Here is a 20,950-nt window from a genome sequence, read left to right as displayed (position 1 = left end):
CATGACGTTTGACCATTCGTCTTATTCAAAACAAAAAGAGTAAAATATCATTTCCCGTTTCAGCCGTTGAGAAATCCGTCTCCGACAACAATTCGTTGTCAGTCCCTCGCTTTGTCCCGGCGGATTTCGAGACCCGCTTGGAGCTCATCCCCTTTGTCAGAGGGGTGAGTCAACTTGTTTCGCCGGCTAGCGGGCCTAGCCCATTTACCGAGCTAAACGAGTTTGATGAGGGATGCACAGCGGTTACTCGTTCGGGTACGTTCTTTGCTCTAAATTGCTTTGGATGCGCTCAAAACTTTAATGTTTCTTGCTAACTTTTTTGCTCCCCCTTTCTCTTCGCTAGGCACTTTTAGCCCACTGCAACATGGAGCAGTCCGTTCGGGCCCGCCTCGACGGGTACAAGGACCGTCTACGTCGGCTCGAGGGAGACCTTGGTCGAAAAAACCAGGAGCGAGAGGTGGTGGCCGAATCCCTAAGGCAGGCTAAGGCCGAAAACAAAAAACTAAAGGAGGAACTGGAGAAGGCGAAGCACCAGAACGCTACCCTCTTGGACTACTACAATTCGTCCGAGGGGAAGATGAACAGCCTTCGCCAGGAGCTGGACTAGGCAAAGGCCGCAGCCGAAACCACGGCGAAAGAGTCTGCCCGCTCCGTTGCTGAGATTACAGATTCGGCCAAGTCGGCCAGCTATACTCTCCGGCTTGCCCTTCATGAGTTGGGCGCCCAGGCCAAAGGCGTTCCAGGCAAAAATGCTTCCGCGCTGGACTTCTCGGAATGGACACAACAAGCCGGAGGTGCCGTGGCTGAGACCGGCAGCAATTATGGTGATTGTTGTGCTCGGGTTTCGGCGGCTTTCGTGCTTGGGGTGCTCCAGGAAAATGGGTGCGAACATGTCGCCCAATTCCCGGAGTTCGTCAAGGGAGATTGGCCGGAGAAGTCGTACCCCATCTCTACTACTCTTCGCGCTTGGCGAAAAGAGTACTGGCAGAAGGAGGGGTGAACCATCGCTAAGGGCTATCTCCGCGACCAACTGGAGAAGAGCGCGAAGGCTCAACGCGAAGCGGAAGAAGCCGCGGAGGAGCCCAAAGCTGGCGACGGTGAAGCTGACGCAGCTGGCCCAGATCACCCAGAGGTGTGAGGCCCTTCGCCTTTTAGCCTCCTTGTATCTAGGGCAGCTTTCGTAGTGTGGGCTTCGCCCTTTTGCAATGTAGCCAAATGCGGGACACTTGTGTTTATATATTAATGAAAATTGGGAAGTTTCGCCAACTCATTGTGTCGATTTACAAAACTCTAGTTTCTGTTTGCTTTTCCTTTTAAGCGCTATTCTGTCTCGAATTTTGCAGATTCATTTTTGTTTGGTGTACATTTCAATTTGAATAGGCACAGTTTTACTGTGGCTAAATTGATTTTTTTTTCACTTGCTGCTGGATTATTGGATACTGTTGTAACATACTACTCCCTCCATTTCAATATTTCAAAATGTTTGATGTTGTTGATTTTTCGCATAACGTTTAACCATTCGTCTTATTCAAAACAAAAGGAGTGAAATATCATTTATCTTGTTGTGACTTGTTTTATCATCAAATAAAGTATAATCTTAATTTATATTTTTACATATTTGTACTAATTTTTTTAATAAGACGAAAGATCAAACGTTGTACGGAAGTCAATGATGCCAAACATTTTGAAAAGGAGGTAGTGTGTTTATCATCTGAGGAAATATGTTTCATGAGGGGCATCTGAAGATCTGAACTGGAACTAGATGGTTCCCATGTGCTTCCAACGCCCCAACTGTCTGTAGATCTGGAATTATAATGAATGGAATTATTGTTCATCTCAACCGGGGATCTGGTGATAAGCAAAGACTCATTGATAGCTGAACTGGGTGTTAAATTTATGTCTGCATTTCATGTGCGATCTGCTGCGACTTCAAGAACTGCTTTCGTATTTGCCACGTTCTAACGTTTCATGAAAAAGAGCAAACGAGTTAATCAAGCAGAAAATTATCTCTTGGTGCTCGAGATTTAGGAAGAGGCTCTTGTATATACCTCTGTAAATTCTACAATCCTAAGTCCTAACCCCCGTCTCTTTCTCTTATTCCTGTTTGTCTGTTTTCTCTTTTTTTTTTCTGTTTTCTCTTTCTTCTTCTTCCTCTATAAGCTTCCTTAAAATCTTGTAATCCTTCATTTCTATCAATGAAATGGCCATAAGGTAGAGCCTGCTCTACCTTCTTACGTAAAAAAAAATGTCTGATATTTTTCATGAAACAAAAGTCAGAATTTGCATTTAGACTCTTGGCTCGCTTAATAAGAAAAAGGCATGTCCTCACAAAGAAAAAGGAAGAAAAGGCATATCCATGACAAAGGCATGTCCTCACAAAGAAAAAGGAAGAAAACTAGAAAAGGCATATCCATGACAGAAATTCAGGAACTAGTAATCTATTTTGTCATAGCTGTTTGACTTCTGAGTAGCTTTCTCGCCTGTATAAATCTGTAGGGCTATCCAGTATGCTTATTCCTCCAAAATAATACTTCATATTTCTTTATTACTTATATGATTACATAAACATCATTTTGCCTTTAGACCGAAATGTAGTTGCCAGACAACTCATGACAGGCGTATCAAAAAAAAATCATGACAGGCATGACGGGGACCCAGAAAACGGCATCTCGCATCTGTGAGTATCTGATACTCTTTGATGATTGAGGGGAAAAAATCCTAAGAAAAGACAAACATTTTGTAATTGGACATGCCAATAGAATTGCTAAGCTTAACATGGCATATGGATCACATCAAGAACTGCCTATTATCTGAATTCAGAACATTGGATGTCAAGGCAATGAAATGTCTTCTTCACCCACATCAAGGCAGTCATCAGTAAACCACAGGAATTCGAACTGAATGGGCATGTGAACCTGTTGTCCCAGAAAGACAAAACAAGCAGTTGTGCCTAGACTTAATATATATATTACATATCCTCTAAAATTTCTCATGCAAAACAATACATTTCTGTCAGTGGCTCAGTTGTTCTTTCCGGTGGTCTTCGACGGAGGCAATGTCCCAAAAACGTAATCCCAGAGTGATGAGGTGATGCCAAAGCCTTTGTTTTGGATTCTGAAGTGGTGGTTGAGGTGATACCGCTGCATAACGAGCAAACGTTGTAAGGAATACAAGCCTCATGGACTTTGGTTGGAACAGCTAGATAATCTATAGCTTTATAAGTGGCACTAAGTTGTCACCTTGAGATTTTTCGCTGGCTCTTTGGATGGTTGTCCATGGTGCAAGTAATAGTGAGTGCAGTCATACATCACATATCCCAACAGGCCACCACCAAATAGCGCAGGAGTGATAGTTGGAGTTGCGAAGAACGCTACCAGCTTCCAGAACTGAAAAGGGAAGCCGTTAACCACTTCGATTTAAATGGACCATGTTTTGTGGATACAATTTTTGAATGGAAACATAAGTATACAGTCTCATCAGATTCTATGCTTGTACAATGGGTTAAGGGAAGTACCGGCACACACAAAATTGCTGTTGCAGTAGGGGGGAATACAAGCCTGAGTGAGTCCATAGGATGCTTATGGTGGCATCCATGAAGAAGGTAATGTGCTGTGTTTGCCCTGCAATATCACATTCAGAGCCACTCGCTGAGAAGAAAGAAAAAATAACAATAGAATAACCAGCTCAAGGTTGATAAATTCTTACCAATAGGTTTTGGTCTCAATGTGGAATAGGAAGCGGTGCAAAGTATACTCGATCAATGTCCAAATGAATATTCCAAATAGGGCCATTAGACCTACTTCCTGAATAGTATGACCCATCCGAATAGATTTCACAAGCAACCAGCAGACGACAGGCAGCCATATGGTTGGCACAGCAAACCACTTTGTGCGCGTCAAGAACTGGACACAAAAAGTTATGTTATGACAGCTCAGTTTACAAAATCCTAAATAATAATTGGAATGTATAATACCTCCAGGACATCATTTCCGAAAAAGCGTGGACCTTCCTTGCTCACGATAGGTTGATGAACCCATTCCTGATAACGTTCCTCAAGATGGCCAACCTTCATCAAATTCACACCACAAACAAATGTTACTCCAAATGCAAAGCAACTGAACTAGTTTTACTTAGAATCCAGAATTTTACAGCGCATTGCTAGAAAATCAGAATTTGACATTTGAGCAACTGACCTTATGGTCAGAAACTAAGAATTGTATGCAAGAAGCTAAAAAACAATAAGAAGGTGAGCATGGCAACGGTATGATTTTCAAGGACAAGTGACGCAAAAAAACTATTCGCAAAAGACCACTGATAGAGAGCAAATCAAAACCTGGAAAACGAGAGGCTTGTTCAGATCAACGGTGAACTCCTGGACAACCATCTTCCCCAATCTGAACTGCATCACAGAATCACACATCATTATATACACAAACTGAACAATCACAACTCAGAGACAAGATCCAAAAGCAACACTAACTGTACCACAAATACATCCTACCAATGCTGACAGCCGCAGGATGCTATTAAACACATATCCTAATTACTAAAGAGGGTACCATAATCACCAACTTTTTGCACTGCCCCACGCTAACGTTTCTTTGACTGGACAATCACACACATGGGACTCCACTAACACAACAGCAACAGCAACCAAGCTTCATCTCCATCTCCTCGTTTACAGTGCACAACGATCGTTCACACGAATTTGGCAAGAACTAGTGCCATCACAAGAGATTGCCCTTTTCCTGTTCACACGAATCTGACTCGAACCATGCCGCCACGACAAATGCAGGCACGGAAAAATCTCGTTCTAGATCCAATCTTTTCCTTCCCACCAAGAAGTACTCGATCTCCAAGTCGCCATCGGTCAATCCACGAGATCCCTAAAACCCCCACTAGAATTTCGCACCAGCAACTAAACTAGACGACGACAACGACGACGAATGCCATACTTGCCAAGAACGAAGCAACAAAGCAATGCGGCGGCGGCCATCAAGAACCGACACGAACGGGGCACAAACCCACATCCAAAACCACCAAGACTTCACCCGGGATCGAGTAGGTCACCGACGTACCTCGGAAGTAGCGGCAATGGCGGTCTCCCTCTCCCACCACCGGAGCCCCTTCTCGCCTTCTCCTCCCCCTCTCGGAGGACGACGACGCGAGGAGCGGAGAATAGGGGGAAGGAATCCGAGGGCTTATCTGTAAAATTCCCCCGCGTCGCCGGGCTGGAGAAGGACTAGTTCGTAATTACCTGGGTTTTCCAGGGGTGCATCTACAACTGTAACCCGCTAACCCCTCCGGCTCTCTCAAATAGAGGAGGCAGGGAGGGAGGGAGGGGGGTGGTGGGCCCGGGCCTGCCAGCTTGGCGATGGCTGTACTGTGTGCTGTGAATCAGTGTGCCGTGATGGGAGTAGTGAACAGTAATCCAGCAAATATTTGTACTGCGATTTTGTTATTGATTGGCATCTCACAAGAAAACAAAAATGATACAACTACTCATAGAGAAATGCATCTCTTCACATGAACATGCATAGTTGCACTTGCATTCAAATGGAGGCATGGTACGTGTGGTTCGAAAAGGACATTTAATTCTACACAAGCTGTTGTTAGCCAGCCTTTGAGAATCTGGTTTTTCAGCTTCTAACTTCTAGTTTATTTTCTAGCTTCTACAACTACAGCTTCTCAAAATCTGAAACAAAAGTTATACTGTTTGGGAAAGATTCTGATTCTGGGAGAAGCTACAGCAAACTCCCCAAACAGGCCCTTATGTGTTGATCAAATGCTGATTATAAATCAAAAATAATTTATTAGTAAAAAATAATTTGTAAATAAAGAATTGTATATGATGTGTCCTTAACGATTTAATAATCAATGTTAAAAAGAAACTATGTTCAAAATACCTTAAAATTAACTCCAAATTTATGTTTAAAACTCAAATTTTAGTGACGACTAATTCTTTTTGGAGCAAACAAGGATACCCTAAATATCTTTCTTCTCTTATTTGGGACATTCTTGCGAGAGAGATAAAAATTTTAACCCAAGTTAATTAAGAGAACGATGATGATGAGGCCATGAGCCCATGATTCTGTCTGAAGATCCGTTTTGCATGTGCATGTGCATTCGATTTGACCGGCCGCTGGATCCATGGACAGTTTGGATCTGATCTGAAACGGACACTCGTTGTGTAACTTGTGCGCGCTTGCAAGTGCAGCACAAGTGGCGCACTGTTGGTGAAGAGGTCAGTGGTAAAGCCAAAGAGCTCACAAGTCACAAACTCGAAGTGTTCAGAGGCATGTTTAGAGATGCAGAAAATTCAGAGAATGACAGTTCCTCCGCTATGATCGAGCTCATGATGCAGCTACCATTCAGCGAGTGGTTAACAGCGTACTCCAGAGTGATCTTTAAAACGTTTCAGCCAAGCAAGATGACACTACGATCGATATACAGAGAAACTGGATATAGTAACAGACTACACAGAAGCTTCACAGAGATGAGAAAACCACTACCAATACATGTCAGAACTTACAGGTGATTTAGCTCAAGGAGGGCACTCAAAACACTTTTCAAGCCTTCAGCTACTGACCACCAGAGACGTCTTACAAAACGGGACTGCAGCCTGCTACGCAGCACAGGTGACAAAACGAAGCACGGACGCAAACCTCACCCATACATCCATCACGCACGTCAGAGAAAGAAAAAAGAGCACAGCATCACAAAGACACAAAACTCTTCACTGGCAAAACAACCTGTGAAGGGCAAATGGGGCTCAATGCTATTCGGCCTCAGCTTCTTCCTCTTCGTCTTCGTACTCTTCATCGGCTGTGGCGTCCTGGTACTGCTGGTACTCCGCGACGAGATCGTTCATGTTGCTCTCTGCCTCGGTGAACTCCATCTCGTCCATTCCCTCGCCTGTGTACCAGTGCAAGAAAGCCTTCCTCCTGAACATGGCAGTGAACTGCTCGCTGACCCGGCGGAACATCTCTTGGATGGAGGTGGAGTTCCCGACGAAGGTCGCCGCCATCTTCAGCCCCCTGGGCGGAATGTCACAGACACTGGATTTGACGTTGTTGGGAATCCACTCGACAAAGTATGAGGAGTTCTTGTTCTGAACATTGAGCATCTGCTCGTCCACCTCCTTGGTGCTCATCTTCCCACGGAACATGGCAGAAGCTGTGAGGTAGCGGCCATGGCGGGGATCAGCAGCGCACATCATGTTCTTCGCATCCCACATTTGCTGTGTCAGCTCAGGAACGGTGAGAGCACGGTACTGCTGTGATCCGCGTGAAGTCAATGGCGCAAAGCCAACCATGAAGAAGTGGAGACGGGGGAAAGGGATGAGATTCACAGCAAGTTTGCGCAGATCAGAGTTGAGCTGACCAGGGAACCTCAAGCAGCATGTAACACCACTCATGGTTGCAGAGATAAGATGATTGAGGTCACCAACTGCATTGTTAGAACCAAGCAAGCTATGAGTGCCTACTTCTAGTTGAACAGTAATTTAGTGATATCATGGAGAAGTAAACAAGAGGAGACTAACTTACAGGTAGGGGTAGCAAGCTTTAGTGTGCGGAAGCATATGTCGTAGAGAGCTTCATTGTCAAGCACCATACATTCATCAGCATTCTCAACAAGTTGGTGAACAGAAAGGGTAGCATTGTAAGGCTCCACAACAGTATCCGAGACCTTTGGTGATGGGAAGACGGAAAATGTCAACATCATTCTATCCGGGTACTCCTCCCTAATCTTAGAAATAAGAAGGGTTCCCATGCCAGATCCAGTGCCTCCTCCCAATGAATGGCAAACTTGGAATCCTGCAAGTAAAGAATATAAGACCATGATGTTAGTCATCAATGCAAACAGACTTCAAACATGCATCTACAAAAGGCAGCCTTGGGTTCAACGAATGTAGCAACATTCAAAAGGCCAAGGGCAGCTAGAAGTTTAGGGTATCACTGTGTCTTCCACGAAACCAGAGTTTGGGAGCAATTGATCATGTTCCAATAGAGAAGGTATTATATGGATTAAGGCAAAGGCAATTTTTCACATCTTCTTCTACCAAGCTTTATTAGTCGATGAACTTGTCATGGCATTCAACTAAGGCATATTACTTGGGTCTATCATGTTGAATATTATACCTGTACAGCTGTACCAAAAATAAATAATCATAAGGATGACCAAAGCAATAAAGTTTTGATTTCATTGTAAACCATGAAAGACAAGGTTACAATTTTGCTATGTTTTGAGTTTTTAAAGAATTAAATCCAGCTATGACACAGGTGGACACTACAGGTAAAGAGAAAAGTTCTGTGTAAACATCTAGAACAGCTACAGTAGGAGCTAGATAAGATATTGGTGTTGATGTTGATGCCCATTCCACCAACAAGGCAACAACAATTGATGTTGATCAAGCTACATAAGACAATAGGAGCTCATATACAAAACATAGGTTGATGATTGATAGAGCGTCTTATGGAGCTTAAAATTCTCACAGGCACATCCCTACCAAGATATGAAAAATTGGTCACACAATGGCATTATAAGCTAAATGCAAATTGGGCCATTAGAATTTAGAACACAAGTAGCACAGATGACAGATTATCATGCTATACAACAAATAACACGAAGACATACTTATAGAGAAGATCAACAGCAATGGACAGTTCAATTCGATACATACACCACTACAATTAACAGGACTACGAATTGGGGAATGTCTAAATGCTAAAACCGCTTCTCCCTTAAATGCGAAACTGGCACCGATGTTAATCGCACTCCATGGTTTCAAAAAAAGACGTTAATCGCGCTTCCACCCGCTACAAGCTCAGATCCGTACTAGATCTAACTCGATGGTGCAAAGCCTCTCTCGGATCTAGCTAAACCACGCGGAATGGGACATGCGAGATGAGATGAGATACCTTGTAAGCAGTCGCAGTTCTCGGCCTCCTTGCGGACGACGTCGAGGACGGAGTCGATGAGCTCGGCGCCCTCGGTGTAGTGCCCCTTGGCCCAGTTGTTTCCGGCGCCGGACTGCCCGAAGACGAAGTTGTCGGGGCGGAAGATCTGGCCGAAGGGGCCGGAGCGCACGGAGTCCATGGTCCCGGGCTCGAGGTCCATGAGCACGGCGCGGGGCACGTACCTCCCGCCGCTCGCCTCGTTGTAGTAGACGTTGATCCGCTCCAGCTGCAGGTCGGAGTCCCCCGCGTACCGCCCCGTCGCGTCCACGCCATGCTCGTCGCAGATCACCTCCCAGAACTTGGCCCCGATCTGGTTCCCGCACTGCCCGCCCTGGATGTGGAGGATCTCCCTCATGGCTTCCCCCTCCTTCGCCGCCCGGGATCGCGCCGCCGCTCGCCGGAAACCGGAGCCGGAGCCGGAGACGACGAGGAGAGTAGCGAAGCGGAGGAGACGGGGTTGCTTGCTTGGGTGAGAATTCGAAATGGTTTTTTTCGCCGTCTTTATACCGCCGGACGCCTCCGTGGGTGGAGAGGCGCGTGACTTCGGTGGGACCCAGCATCCAGTTGACGTGGGGCCCACGGGCAGGCGACACCAGCTGTGCCGTGGCTGTGTTATTGATCTCGACCGTGCGTTTCGCCATCGGACGGTCGGGGACCTGAAGTTTCTGGAAGCGGATCAGAGGTATCGCTCCCCCCGGTTCCAGCCTGGCGCAACCGAAGATGAATATGGGGGGCCCACCTGCAGCGGCAGATGGAAGTGGGTCCCGCTTGCCAGGATGGCATAAGCCAGAGAGGACGGATGTGGTGGGGTCGTACTACACACCCTGTGAGATAGGGTGTGTAGCTGAAGGAAGGATGATTAGATATCGAATTGTGACGGCAATTTAAGAGGATCATGGATGATAGCGATGCTTGACTGGTAATCCAAGCAACGCATGGATCATGGATGTCAAAGGATGTAGTAATAGCTGTTGCTAAGAAAGATGAAAGGGACCAATCAACAGCAGCAACCACACGGATACGGGTCTATCAGGAAACAAAAGCAAGCAACGATAACATCTGGGGCCGAATTGGCCGAAAGTACAAACCAAACTTATTTATTCTTATTCATGAAAAAAAAACATAAGCCGAATTCGCTACAACAGGATGAGTTTGCGGTTGGAAGTTTGCACAAAAAGGCAAAGTACATCAGCATCAACCGGTTGAGGCAAATCATGGGATAGCTTCCCCTCTAGCAAAACTGAAGTTAAAGCACAATCGATCATGTCGTTGCGATGGTAAACGGATGGTGATGCTACCGACCGATGAAACAGCATGCCAGGTTCATCAAGCAGACGAGCTGTTCTTGAAAATCATTGATCAGGTAAAGATAGGGAACAGTTGTTTCCTTAGGATGCAATAGCCGCTTTGTCCTGATGCTTGATTAAATCTGGAACTAGAATGCCTTCTTCTCGTACGACACTAGCCCATGTATCCCCCCTTCAACTTGCGCGGCGCCAGTCCTCACCTGAAAAGGAAGATGGTAAAAGTTCTATCAGTTCTCTGTTCTTTTTTGGGGGGGAGGGGAGGGGGGTTAAACAAAATCAGTATAGCATTTCAAGAGAAACACACATGGTAACAATGCTATGAACATAAATAATTTGGGGAATTTTAAATCAGTTCATGTACTTTATGGACTATACATCATCCACGAGCAAGGCGTCTTGTGCATTTTCAGTTTTATTCGACCACAATGTTCAGTTAGCTACTAGTATGCCGTTTTGGTTTTTACTAAAAAGGAGACTTCATTTGGTGGTATGAACAAACGACCGATTATACTTGGCAGGGACAGTTTGGTCGCGAGATGAGGTAAATCGTCCCTTAATCTTGAAAACAAAGGTCAAGCATAACAACAATAGAACATTCCTCGAGCATTGCAATCTGAATTTCACTTGGGGGTGAAAATCATATGCCTTGAAGCCTTATCACAACATTAAAATTTATCGATCTCTAATCCCTTGGAATTTTTACTATGTTTTAGCTGGCAGAGAATAAGCTCAAAAGCAGCCAGTACTGCACGGGAAATAAGATTCATACTCTATAAAATAGGGAGTGGAACAGCTTATTCACCATATCTTAGCTGTTTACTTCTGATACTAAACCTTTTTTTTTTCAATTTAGAGGCAGAAAGGCAGCGTTTATACTGTAGCCTGCAAGCATGTGTAGTCCTAGAAACAGGGAATGTGTTCATTATCTTCTAAAAATTGTACTGTTAAAAAGCATTTTATCCAATCTAACATTCTTAACATTATTATTCCATTTCATAATTTAAAAATGTTGTCCAGCATGGAGATACCTCTAATTTGATAGTCTCCGATCGCAGCAGCTCATGAGCTGACTGCAAAGATGACGCACCAAGATCTTGGAACCCTTGCTTAACAGCTTGCATTGTATAAGGAATGAACCTCAGCACAGAACCTTTATCAGCAACTGCTCCAACAACTCCCTGGGCGACTTTAAGCTTGAGGGTATCGCCTAGGTACCTGGCGTCACTCCCCTTTGTCATTGCTTCGAGAGAGCCCATGCCTCGGTATTTTTTAACACGGTGGCCATCCTAAAAGCATTCCAAGAACCATAATTTCAGACAGGAGGGAGTGAAACAACAGGTACGTGTGATAAGAGTAACATAAATATATTCGACCAACCAACACAATAAGCAATTAAAAACCCACTTCTACGACACAGTGCTAGAAATGACACAGGAAAATGCTGAAGACATCTTAATTATAATAATTCAAAATATTTTAAGGATTAATGTTGCCCATTAAATTACATGATCCTATCAACTACATGCATCACATTGGCAATCTAAGATAGGACAATAATAGCTACTAATATATTGGCAGCTTATCACCCCATTTTTACTAGTATATTGTAGTAATAATCCTAAAGCAGGTCAAATTTACTGAAACATCTGCAAATGGAAAATGCTAAGGTGTGGTTTCACCCAAAGCATCATTGAAGAATAAGAGTGGTTATCCAAAACAATGGTTTCTAATTACCAGATATGACCTTAAAACAACTAGCTAGAACAATCTAGCCATGCCACTGGTTGCACTTGCAGAAATAATTAAGAACTAACATGAATACTTCAGGCACACAGATTGTGATCACCAAGAGTGATGTGAAAGACCAATAGAACACACATATATCTAGTATTTACACTTAACAGAATATGTGCTGGCAATTGGTTCAGACAGAGCAATCTCATACAAAGCACAGGAGGCAAATTGTCTCAGTGTCTCTCGCTACTAGGTTTGTTGTGTTTTAAAAAACTGTGATTTTCAGCAGCCATGTTACTAATATTGTCATCCATGAAGCAAATATTCAGAAGCAACATATCTAAACACACAATCATCTTATATAGGAACTTTTATGACGGCCTGATTAGCACTTTTATGGCATCAATTAGACCAAAATATTGCCTAAACATTGATAGCATGTTTTCATTGCAGTGGTCACATGGGATGTACATTTGCATGTGCATGGCATGTGGGTCGTCCTTCAAAGTATCAATTCAATACGTACGGTTGTACAGACTCAGACAGACATTGCTAAAGAACTACAAAATAGTTTATGCATGGTAAAAGCATATCAGAAATAAAATCACATGCTGAACCTAAAAATTCCTGCAGAAGCTTTAAAAAATTGAATACCTTGTACTCGTAAGTACCAGGAGCTTCATGGCTGCCAGCCAAGAAGCTACCCATCATAACAGTGGATGCCCCCAGAGACAAAGCCTTCACAATATGTCCAGAGTTTGAAATTCCACCATCCGCAATGACTGGCACATTGTGATCTTTGGCATAAGATGCAACCTTATACACTGCTGTAGCCTGTCGCACAGAAATGCAAGAAACAAGTATCAAACACATGCAGCACACAGCAGTGCCAAAATTCTTTGGTATACGATATATACCATATATATACCATATTTGTTGTATCCCTATAACATTTGTATCCGCCACATGTCCCATGATCCACTTATTATACAAACCTCATTTCAAGTTTAGGTCTAAAAACAGCAGAAAAGGAATGAGCTGGACAAGGTCTCAATACATCACAGAACAAAATCTCGTAAACAACATAATGCCCAGGTTCCACGGGTATGAATGGGAGGTTGTAGCAACTAACACAAAGTTCACACTTAAAATGTAACGTCTGGACAACCCAGCCTAATTAAACAAGAAGAACCTAACACCTACTCATTCTCACTTTGTGCCATCTAAAAATATGAAACAGGATATCCATATCCTCCTGAGTGTTGGTGGAAATGGAAGACGCTATAGATCATCCAACTAGTTTAGAACTTTAGATGCTTGTGATAACAATGCAGAGACGAAGCATCCAACTAGTTTAGATGCTTGGATAGATGCTTGGGATAACAAGGCAGAGAGGAAGGATTATAAATTAGAGCAAGGCATCAGAATCTAGTTTAGATGCTTGGGATAGCAAGGCAGAGATGAAGGATTAGAAATTTTAGTAAGGCATCAGATTCTGGGCCTATTTGGATGGCTGCCAAGTATTGTCGCACATCAGTTAGGTGGATTTGACCAAATATGGCTGGTGCTTTTGGTTTGTTACTATCACTACGGTGTGCCACACTTTCTAACCCTTTAGCCCCACTTGTCATCAACTCTCTCCATAGCCAAAATAGGCCACAAGTGTGGTGACCAATTTTGAGACACAAAATCTGCAGTTTGTCACACTTTCGGCACGGGATTGTGGAAAAGTGGGGATACAAGTAACCAAACAATGTTTCTGTCTCGTTACCAGACCTCTAAATAAAACAAAGAGTAAATTGCGTTTAGGGCCACCTTTTATTACCAAAGTTTCACTTTGGACCACCCTTTAACACATTTTTTCATTTTGGGCTAGGTTACTTTACCTTTCTTTCACTTTGGACCACCCCCATAAACTTTTTTAGGAATACATAAAAGACTGTTCCAACTTTAAACACATCAGCAACCCGTAACCCAGTAATCTTTTCCAACTTACGCAGGTAATTCTTTACAACATTTATAGAGTAAATACAGCTAAAGAAAATGACTTGGGGTGGTCCAAAGTGCACCAAAGGTAATCTTACCTGGTCCAAAGTGAAAATATGAGCTAGAGAATAGTCCAAAGTGAAACTTTGGTAATAAAAGGTGGACCAAAGTGCAATTAACTCTAAAACAAAAGCATCAGATGGTTCTCAGAACAAGAGGCAGCACGGGCATGCTGGTCATCCTATACATGGCAGAGGATCCACAAACTAGATAACTAATAAATTCTCCAGAAGGTTGAATGTATTGTGTAATTGAATTTAAAAACTCAGGAAGAAAAAATTTATGGGAACTTTATCGAGCATTTACCTGTCCTCGGCCCACGGCACAAACCTCCTGGGTAGTGCAAATTGAGCCAGAGCCCATCCCAACACGCAATCCATCCACCCCAGAAGCAACTAAATTCTGTGCCTGCGCAATCGTCACCACATTACCTCCAATCAAGTCCACTTCCGGGTACATCTTCTTTGCATACTTGATCATATCAATCTGGTAGATAGAGTTCCCCTGCGAGCTATCTACAACAATCGCATTTGCCCCTGCCTTAACTAGCTGCTCCAGCCTTCGCTTGTCATCCTCACGGGTCCCAATGGAAGCCGCAACAACAAACTTCCCGTCCGCTCCAAGAGACGGCTTGCCTAGCTTCGGATAGCTCCGGATGCGCTCCACATCATTGACAGTGATGAGGTCGATTACCTCGCTATCATCGGATACAAGAGGGGCATAATCCAAACCCTCGTCCGCTAGAAAGGCGGCCGCCTGCTCGAAATCAAAAGAGGCGGACACCGAGCGCGGGGCGGGGCGCATGTACTCGGAGACAGGGAGGGGAGCCTGACGAGAGGAGGTCTCGGCTGCAACAGCGACGCCGACGAGCTTGGAGAGCGAATCGCCGCGCTCCGTGACCAGGCCGTAGTCGTGGCCAGCGAAGTCGGAGAGGGATGGGGTGGAGGCGGGGGAGAATAAGGGGACGGAGGAGACGAACGGGAGGCGGCGGGACTTGGCGGCGCGGACGATGGAGGCCTGGAGGTGGGGCTCGGTGTTGCAGTGGACGACGGCGGCGGCGCCGAGGGATGCCATGGCGGCGGCCATGGCGGCCTCGGAGACGGTGTCCATGGGGGAGGCCACGCAGGGGATGGAGAGGGGGATGCGGCGGGAGAGGCGGGTGGAGAGGTCCACGGCGTCGGCCGGGAACCCGATGTAGCCCGGGAGGAAGATGACGTCGTCGTAGGTGTAGGAGACGCCCTGCGAGAAGAGGCGCGGCGCCGGGAAGCCGTCGTCGGCGAGATCGGCGCTGCTCGCCGCCATGGGTGAGGTTGGAGGTTTTAGGGTTTTAGCGGCGGCGGCGGCAGCGGCGGGGGGTCGGCGCGGGGGAGGGTGAGGATGATGAGAATGGGATGGGAAACGTGAACGGCTCAGGGTTTATGGCTAACATTTGGCGGGTAGCGCTCGGTGGATGACGTACGGGCCCATAGTAATGTTAGGCCGTCTGAATTTTTCGACCGACGAATGGGTCCCACGTAACCCTTTTGGAGAGGCATTCGGCTCGCCATCGGGCCCGCCTGCGAGTCTTGCATCATCGGAGATATTTTCATGGTAAAAACGGTTTACACGCTTTTGATTTTTTTTTTTGAGAACTTGGCTTTTGAATTGTCTGTCGCTAAAGGAATGGAGTTGTTTTGTTGCTAATACTCCTACCTTAAAATTGAACTTAAAATTGGTCCGGAAGCCATAACACATACTCCGAAAGTATATCATGACTTGTATATAAGAAAAATATAAATATTAAATATTATTTCTAAGATTCTCTTAACATGTATGTAGAACAATAATAAGTGAATAATAAGTGAGTAATGATCAAATGTTGGATTCAGTCAAAGGAAGTGTTACGATTTTTTGGATGGTTTCATCCATATCATTAGATGGGATTGACCCAGTGAATAGGCACCTCACCCTTCTACTCTACCGCAAGGAACCACAGCGGTTTAGGGTGTGTTTGAGTGTAAAATTTTTAAAATATACATACGCACATTTAAAATATTTAACGTAGACTAGTAACAAAATAAATTATAGATTCCGCATGTAAACTACGAGACAAATTTATTAAACCTAATTAACTCAGGGGCGTATTCACAATGGGGGTCTTGAGACCCTAGTACCGCCCCGGGACAGAGACCCCCCAAAGCCCCCACTAATTTTTTTCCATATATTCATAGGATGTGTGGACTGAAGGTTCAATTTATGTTGATGTAGTTTATTCAGCCCCCACTACTATTTTTTTGAGATCCACCCCTGAATTAATCCGTCATTAGTAAATGTTTACTGTAACATCACATTGTCAAATCATGGCGTAATTAGGTTCAAAAGATTCGTCTCGCATTTTATATGTAAACTGTGCAATTGATTTTTTTCCCCATATTTAATGCCCTATACATATATCTAAATATTTGATGTGATGTTTTTTGCCAAAATTTTTGGGATCAAGGCCTTAGTCGCACATCCTCGGTCTCTCAGACACTCCTCACACCCAACCATCACGTCCTCTGATTGAAACCATTTCCCTATGTATAAACTAAACATTTGATCAATGAGAATTACTCATCTCTCTCCCTCTCGTTTCATTCTCAACAATTTTGTTGGTAATACTTCATTAAATCACACGGGACATATTGCAATCGTTTTTATCAACCACAAAACATAATTTAACTAAAAAAACAGTCCAGAAACCAAAACACATACTCCAGGAGTATATTATAGAAGAGAAATATAAATATTAAACGTGAATAAATATATGTTGGATTTCTATACATTTAAAATTTTGAAAATATTTTTTAAGTCATAAGTCAGGAGTTCAATTATATGGACGCGTGTAAAACCATCAATCCTTCTGAACAAGTAATGAAACAATTAACTTATATATCAACAGGCGTGTAAAACTGTATATTGAAGAAGTTGTCCCTACATTTCTCCTTTCCCCATTTTTCCATTCGAATTCCTCCTCATTTTATTCTTCCCCAAAAAGTCACCCTTTCAAACACTTCCCAACTCATCACGCCTCTGGCAAAGGGCCCACAGACTCAGTCAGAGCCAGCCAACCCGACCCCATCCCAGCCGTTGGATTAGCCCTTCACCGCCGTCCAAACCCCACGTCTCCTCAATCCCCCCACCTCCTCACCCAACCCAGCCACTGACACCCTGCCCCCACATTACATGAACCCCACCTGTCAGTGACACAAACATCCCACACGCGACGTGCAACTCCCCGCCTCCACAACTATATATGAACGCGCCCCTTCCTCGCGAATTTTTCCTCTCCACACCAAAAGACGCCGCCCAACTCGCGAAGGCGGAAAAGGAAAAAAAGAGAGAAAAAAAAAGGAAGAAAAAAAAATAAAACTCGCGCACAGCAACCGAATCATCTGCCTCCTCCTCAAGTAGTCTAGTCCTCCTCTCTTCTCCGGAGTCTGCGTGCGATCGAAGCAGAGGCGCGGCGCTCCTCCTCCTCCTCCGGCTCCGATCCCCATGGCGTTCATGCGTTCCCACGTGAGTTGATCTCCTCCTCTTCCTCCTCCCTATTCTGCTCTGGTTCGTTGGCGGCGGTCCGTTTTGGTTGTGGTGCCTGCGGGCGGCGGCGGCGGGGGTGGTTTAGATCTGCGTGGTCTGGATCGAGGGCCCCCTCGTGATCCTTCTCACGGTGTGTTGTTCGGATCCGGTCGAATGGGTTTCATCTAACGGCTAAACGTGAGATCCACTGGCGTGGGAGGAGTTTCTTTGTGTGCCGCGATGGATTTATGGAGATCGTTTTGGTTTCGTGTGGTTGATGACGTGATTTGTGGACGGTTCTGGCTAGCAGGTAGATGAGAGGTTTTAAGGGGTGATTATGTGAAATTGTTTATGGCTAGTTTGGGATTAGATAAAGTTGGTTACTGTATTTGAAGTTTAGTGTTTTAGATTCCTCGTGGTCAGATTGCATGCCTAACGGTTTCTCTGTTTTGACTGCAATTATATGATTTCTCTCATTATCTTAGTGTATATATTTGTGAGATGGTGCAGTAGGGAGCGATGGTATGTAATGCATTAGAAACTGGTCGGGGAATAGGCAAGACAGAAATGAAAGGGACTGATTGGGAATAGGCGAGACTTAGAAATGAAAGAAAACACGTTGTGGAAAGTATCCACGAGATAATAGTTTGGTTTTGTGGGCGGGGAATGAGGCATTGTTCTTCAGCAGCCACTTGACTTGGATTTATTTATGTCGGCGTTGGATCACCAGGTACATTAGGCATTATACGAAAGTATTTTTGAGTCAATTGAAACAATCTATGACTTCTAAATAATGAATTATGCTATCGTTTCTGTTAAAAGTTTGCGTCCTTGTTGAGTGACTGCCTATCAGGGTAGAACAATATTTTTCCACATCAGAGATATTTGGAAGATGCCTCTTCAATTATAGGATTTTTGTGGAGTTCTGAAAAGTAGTGAGACTTATTTCTGCGGTCACCCACCCTGTATAGCCTGTACAGCATAATTGACCGCTTATGTGGCTTAAGCCCTACAAGGTTGGGTACCCATTCATTTGTATGTATCTTTGTAAGTCCTAGTTTTAGAACACCAATATTTTTAGTCTGCCAGGTTAAAAGGCCAAAAATGGTCAAGTTAACCTGACACAACTACACAGCTGTGTTTTTTTTTAGGTTCGGTGTGGCTGAGTTAATTAAAGAATAACCTGTATAATTAAGTTTTTATGATGCCCAAATATCAAATTTCCAGCCATGTAATTTACATATGATTCTTAAATTTTAATATCTTAGTATTATCCTAATAGATGCATATTCAACACATTTTGTCAACCCTGGGTCCTGGGCCTCTGTGCTATTTGATTTAAATATTTGTGCATTTTTTCTGTGTGAGCATGTTCTTTTACTGCCTATGAGCTGTGGCCAAGCATAAAAAAATATACGCAAGCCAAGTTATGTTACTGTTAACAATTTTACAACAAGTCGATTACTGATATTGTAGTTTGTTATACCAAATATGAGTGTTACATATTTTGCCATTGGCACATGTGGATGTTCAGGGCTCAATGATGCGCAGAATGCGTTAGCAATCTCATGGTTTCTTACAAGTTTACAATGTGATTCTGAAAGTTTAGCACCACTCTATCACACTAAATAAGATTTATCTTGAATGGTCTTTGCTTCTATGTAGGTTTACTTCACTTTTTTTTTACTTGAATACTGAATTGACATGTGATGTTGAATTTTGAACAGTTTCTCTTATTATTAGGTCTTGTTTTTATTGATCATGTTCTCAAGTGTCTGTAATTATGTTTGCAGTCCAATGCATCCTCCGGTATGGGGGTTGCTCCTGACATCAGGGACACATTCCTTGAGCTTCAGATGAAGAAAGCATTTCGCTATGTTATCTTCAAAATCGAGGAAAAGCAAAAGCAAGTTGTTGTGGAGAAGACCGGGGCAACAACTGAGAGTTATGATGATTTCCTGGCATCTCTCCCAGAAAATGACTGCAGATATGCCCTCTATGATTTTGACTTTGTTACTGGGGAGAATGTGCAAAAGAGCAAGATTTTCTTCATCGCCTGGTGAGCTTCCTAATCACAAATCCACTTTGTTATGCTATACATATAGCAGCTACATTAGCTGGAGTGGTTCTCTACCATAATCCTGTTTAGTCTTAAGTAAAAGTAGTTGGGGGCACTTTAGGAGGGACACAAGTAATCATCAGTGTTTTATATCATTGGCTCCTTACTGTGTTAATAAAGGCATTTATGAACACTGATTAGATCTTTGCTATAAGAATCTGGAAGTGATGACAGTCTTAACCTTCTTTGGTTTGTACTTGCTGTTGGTAATCCAATATAGTATTTAGGAGCTTAGTATCTGATCTGAAAGGCGCTTATAACTTTTACATGCCTGATATACAGATCTTTGCTTACTTTCTGATATATTGCATCAGGTCTCCATCAACATCCCGGATCCGTGCTAAGATGCTGTACTCCACCTCCAAGGATCGCATCAAGCAAGAACTTGATGGATTCCACTACGAGATCCAGGCAACCGACCCAACTGAGGTAGACCTTGAGGTCCTCCGGGAGCGGGCTCATTAAGGCCCTGGCCCTGATGATCGATCACCTGCGAATCTCAAGTCAAGACGCAAATTCATCCTATCAGTGATGCTCCCTTGCGATACTATTGTTAATAAGAAAGATATCCATGTTTCCTGTAAAACGTATCCCCACCATCATCATCATCATCATCGTTTAGCCTTGCCTGCATGATTCTAGCTGCAGATGGAGTGTTGTCGGAGATTTACCCGTATGAGGTCTCAGAGCCTGTAAAACGTATGAAACACCCTCTCCCAAACTCTTATATTGTGGTATTAATATGGATTACTGGGTGTGGATTGTCCTACATGTTTTTTGTCGCTTTGCCTCTCGTTGTCTCGTGTCATTCTGGAACATTATGCTAGCTGGAATCACCTTATGGCCACCAACCTGCATGATACTGTAATTCTACTGAATTGGTCAGTACTCTTAAGAAACATTCGTTCTCGGCTTTTTGAGTGTTTTTGACCCGTCATTTTCCCTTGTGTCGTGCGGCGGCGGCCACTTGGTTCCGTGTAAAACGCCATCGCTACGATCTGGTCTACCTACCTGGACCTGGCTACCAACCAGCCAATTGTTTCTCTTGCAACGTACCTGGATCTCTCGCGTGTCGTACAGAGGCGTTTGGCTGTGCACAAGGCCACAGGGGGACAATTTTATCGAACCTGTTCAATTCGATAAGATGCACTCTCTTTTGTTTAAAAAAACAAGACAAAGCAGTAGTAATTCTGATGAAGAAAATGTCTGACAAAACTTTGTACACCGCAGGCTATTCTGTCCTACTC

The 20,950-nt window shown here is 44.0% G+C and overlaps 4 protein-coding genes across 5 annotated transcripts; 1 reads left to right on the top strand and 3 right to left on the bottom strand.

Annotated features, from left to right (window-relative positions):
- Positions 1-2,783: 2,783 nt before the first annotated feature.
- Positions 2,784-5,288, bottom strand: LOC4334311 (dihydroceramide fatty acyl 2-hydroxylase FAH2). Of its 2 annotated transcripts, none has more exons than XM_015775601.3 (7): positions 5,079-5,288; positions 4,334-4,399; positions 3,974-4,066; positions 3,706-3,902; positions 3,515-3,620; positions 3,240-3,386; positions 2,784-3,140 (listed from the first exon to the last, which is right to left on the bottom strand). In XM_015775601.3, the coding sequence occupies exons 2-7, from the start codon at positions 4,382-4,384 to the stop codon at positions 3,021-3,023; spliced, it is 714 nt and encodes a 237-aa protein (XP_015631087.1). In that variant the 5' UTR covers positions 4,385-4,399; positions 5,079-5,288; the 3' UTR covers positions 2,784-3,020. The 2 variants fall into 2 exon arrangements, with proteins under 2 accessions (XP_015631087.1, XP_015631088.1); XM_015775602.3 differs by having other exon boundaries at positions 4,334-4,394.
- Positions 5,289-6,382: 1,094 nt separating this feature from the next.
- Positions 6,383-9,431, bottom strand: LOC4334309 (tubulin beta-7 chain-like). The gene is made up of 3 exons (NM_001402277.1): positions 8,922-9,431; positions 7,548-7,817; positions 6,383-7,449 (listed from the first exon to the last, which is right to left on the bottom strand). The coding sequence occupies exons 1-3, from the start codon at positions 9,313-9,315 to the stop codon at positions 6,779-6,781; spliced, it is 1,335 nt and encodes a 444-aa protein (NP_001389206.1). The 5' UTR covers positions 9,316-9,431; the 3' UTR covers positions 6,383-6,778.
- Positions 9,432-10,041: 610 nt separating this feature from the next.
- On the bottom strand, positions 10,042-15,435 carry LOC4334308 (inosine-5'-monophosphate dehydrogenase). The gene is made up of 4 exons (XM_015775460.3): positions 14,354-15,435; positions 12,656-12,835; positions 11,296-11,553; positions 10,042-10,467 (listed from the first exon to the last, which is right to left on the bottom strand). Exons 1-4 carry the CDS (start codon positions 15,347-15,349, stop codon positions 10,396-10,398), a joined length of 1,506 nt encoding a protein of 501 aa, XP_015630946.1. The 5' UTR covers positions 15,350-15,435; the 3' UTR covers positions 10,042-10,395.
- A 1,914-nt stretch (positions 15,436-17,349) lies between these two features.
- On the top strand, positions 17,350-20,609 carry LOC4334307 (actin-depolymerizing factor 2-like). The gene is made up of 3 exons (NM_001402276.1): positions 17,350-17,584; positions 19,378-19,643; positions 20,018-20,609. The coding sequence occupies exons 1-3, from the start codon at positions 17,564-17,566 to the stop codon at positions 20,166-20,168; spliced, it is 438 nt and encodes a 145-aa protein (NP_001389205.1). The 5' UTR covers positions 17,350-17,563; the 3' UTR covers positions 20,169-20,609.
- Positions 20,610-20,950: the final 341 nt, after the last annotated feature.

Source organism: Oryza sativa, chromosome 3, assembly GCF_034140825.1.
Source record: "Oryza sativa Japonica Group chromosome 3, ASM3414082v1".
Taxonomy (NCBI): Eukaryota; Viridiplantae; Streptophyta; class Magnoliopsida; order Poales; family Poaceae; genus Oryza; species Oryza sativa.
This window is presented reverse-complemented; position numbering and strand designations above follow the sequence as displayed.

Coding starts and splice junctions, on each gene's coding strand:
- LOC4334311 (XM_015775601.3), bottom strand. CDS start 4,384: ATGGTTGTCCAGGAGTTCACCGTTGATCTGAACAAGCCTCTCGTTTTC. Junction 4,067..4,333: donor ACAAGCCTCTCGTTTTCCAG/GTTTTGATTTGC, acceptor AATTTGATGAAG/GTTGGCCATCTTGAGGAACG. Junction 3,903..3,973: donor TCGGAAATGATGTCCTGGAG/GTATTATACATT, acceptor TTTTGTGTCCAG/TTCTTGACGCGCACAAAGTG.
- LOC4334307 (NM_001402276.1), top strand. CDS start 17,564: ATGGCGTTCATGCGTTCCCAC. Junction 17,585..19,377: donor TGGCGTTCATGCGTTCCCAC/GTGAGTTGATCT, acceptor TTATGTTTGCAG/TCCAATGCATCCTCCGGTAT. Junction 19,644..20,017: donor AAGATTTTCTTCATCGCCTG/GTGAGCTTCCTA, acceptor ATATTGCATCAG/GTCTCCATCAACATCCCGGA.
- LOC4334309 (NM_001402277.1), bottom strand. CDS start 9,315: ATGAGGGAGATCCTCCACATCCAGGGCGGGCAGTGCGGGAACCAGATC. Junction 7,818..8,921: donor GAACTGCGACTGCTTACAAG/GTATCTCATCTC, acceptor CTTTACTTGCAG/GATTCCAAGTTTGCCATTCA. Junction 7,450..7,547: donor AAAGCTTGCTACCCCTACCT/GTAAGTTAGTCT, acceptor CTAACAATGCAG/TTGGTGACCTCAATCATCTT.
- LOC4334308 (XM_015775460.3), bottom strand. CDS start 15,349: ATGGCGGCGAGCAGCGCCGATCTCGCCGACGACGGCTTCCCGGCGCCG. Junction 12,836..14,353: donor GTGCCGTGGGCCGAGGACAG/GTAAATGCTCGA, acceptor TCTGTGCGACAG/GCTACAGCAGTGTATAAGGT. Junction 10,468..11,295: donor CGGAGACTATCAAATTAGAG/GTATCTCCATGC, acceptor CTTCCTTTTCAG/GTGAGGACTGGCGCCGCGCA.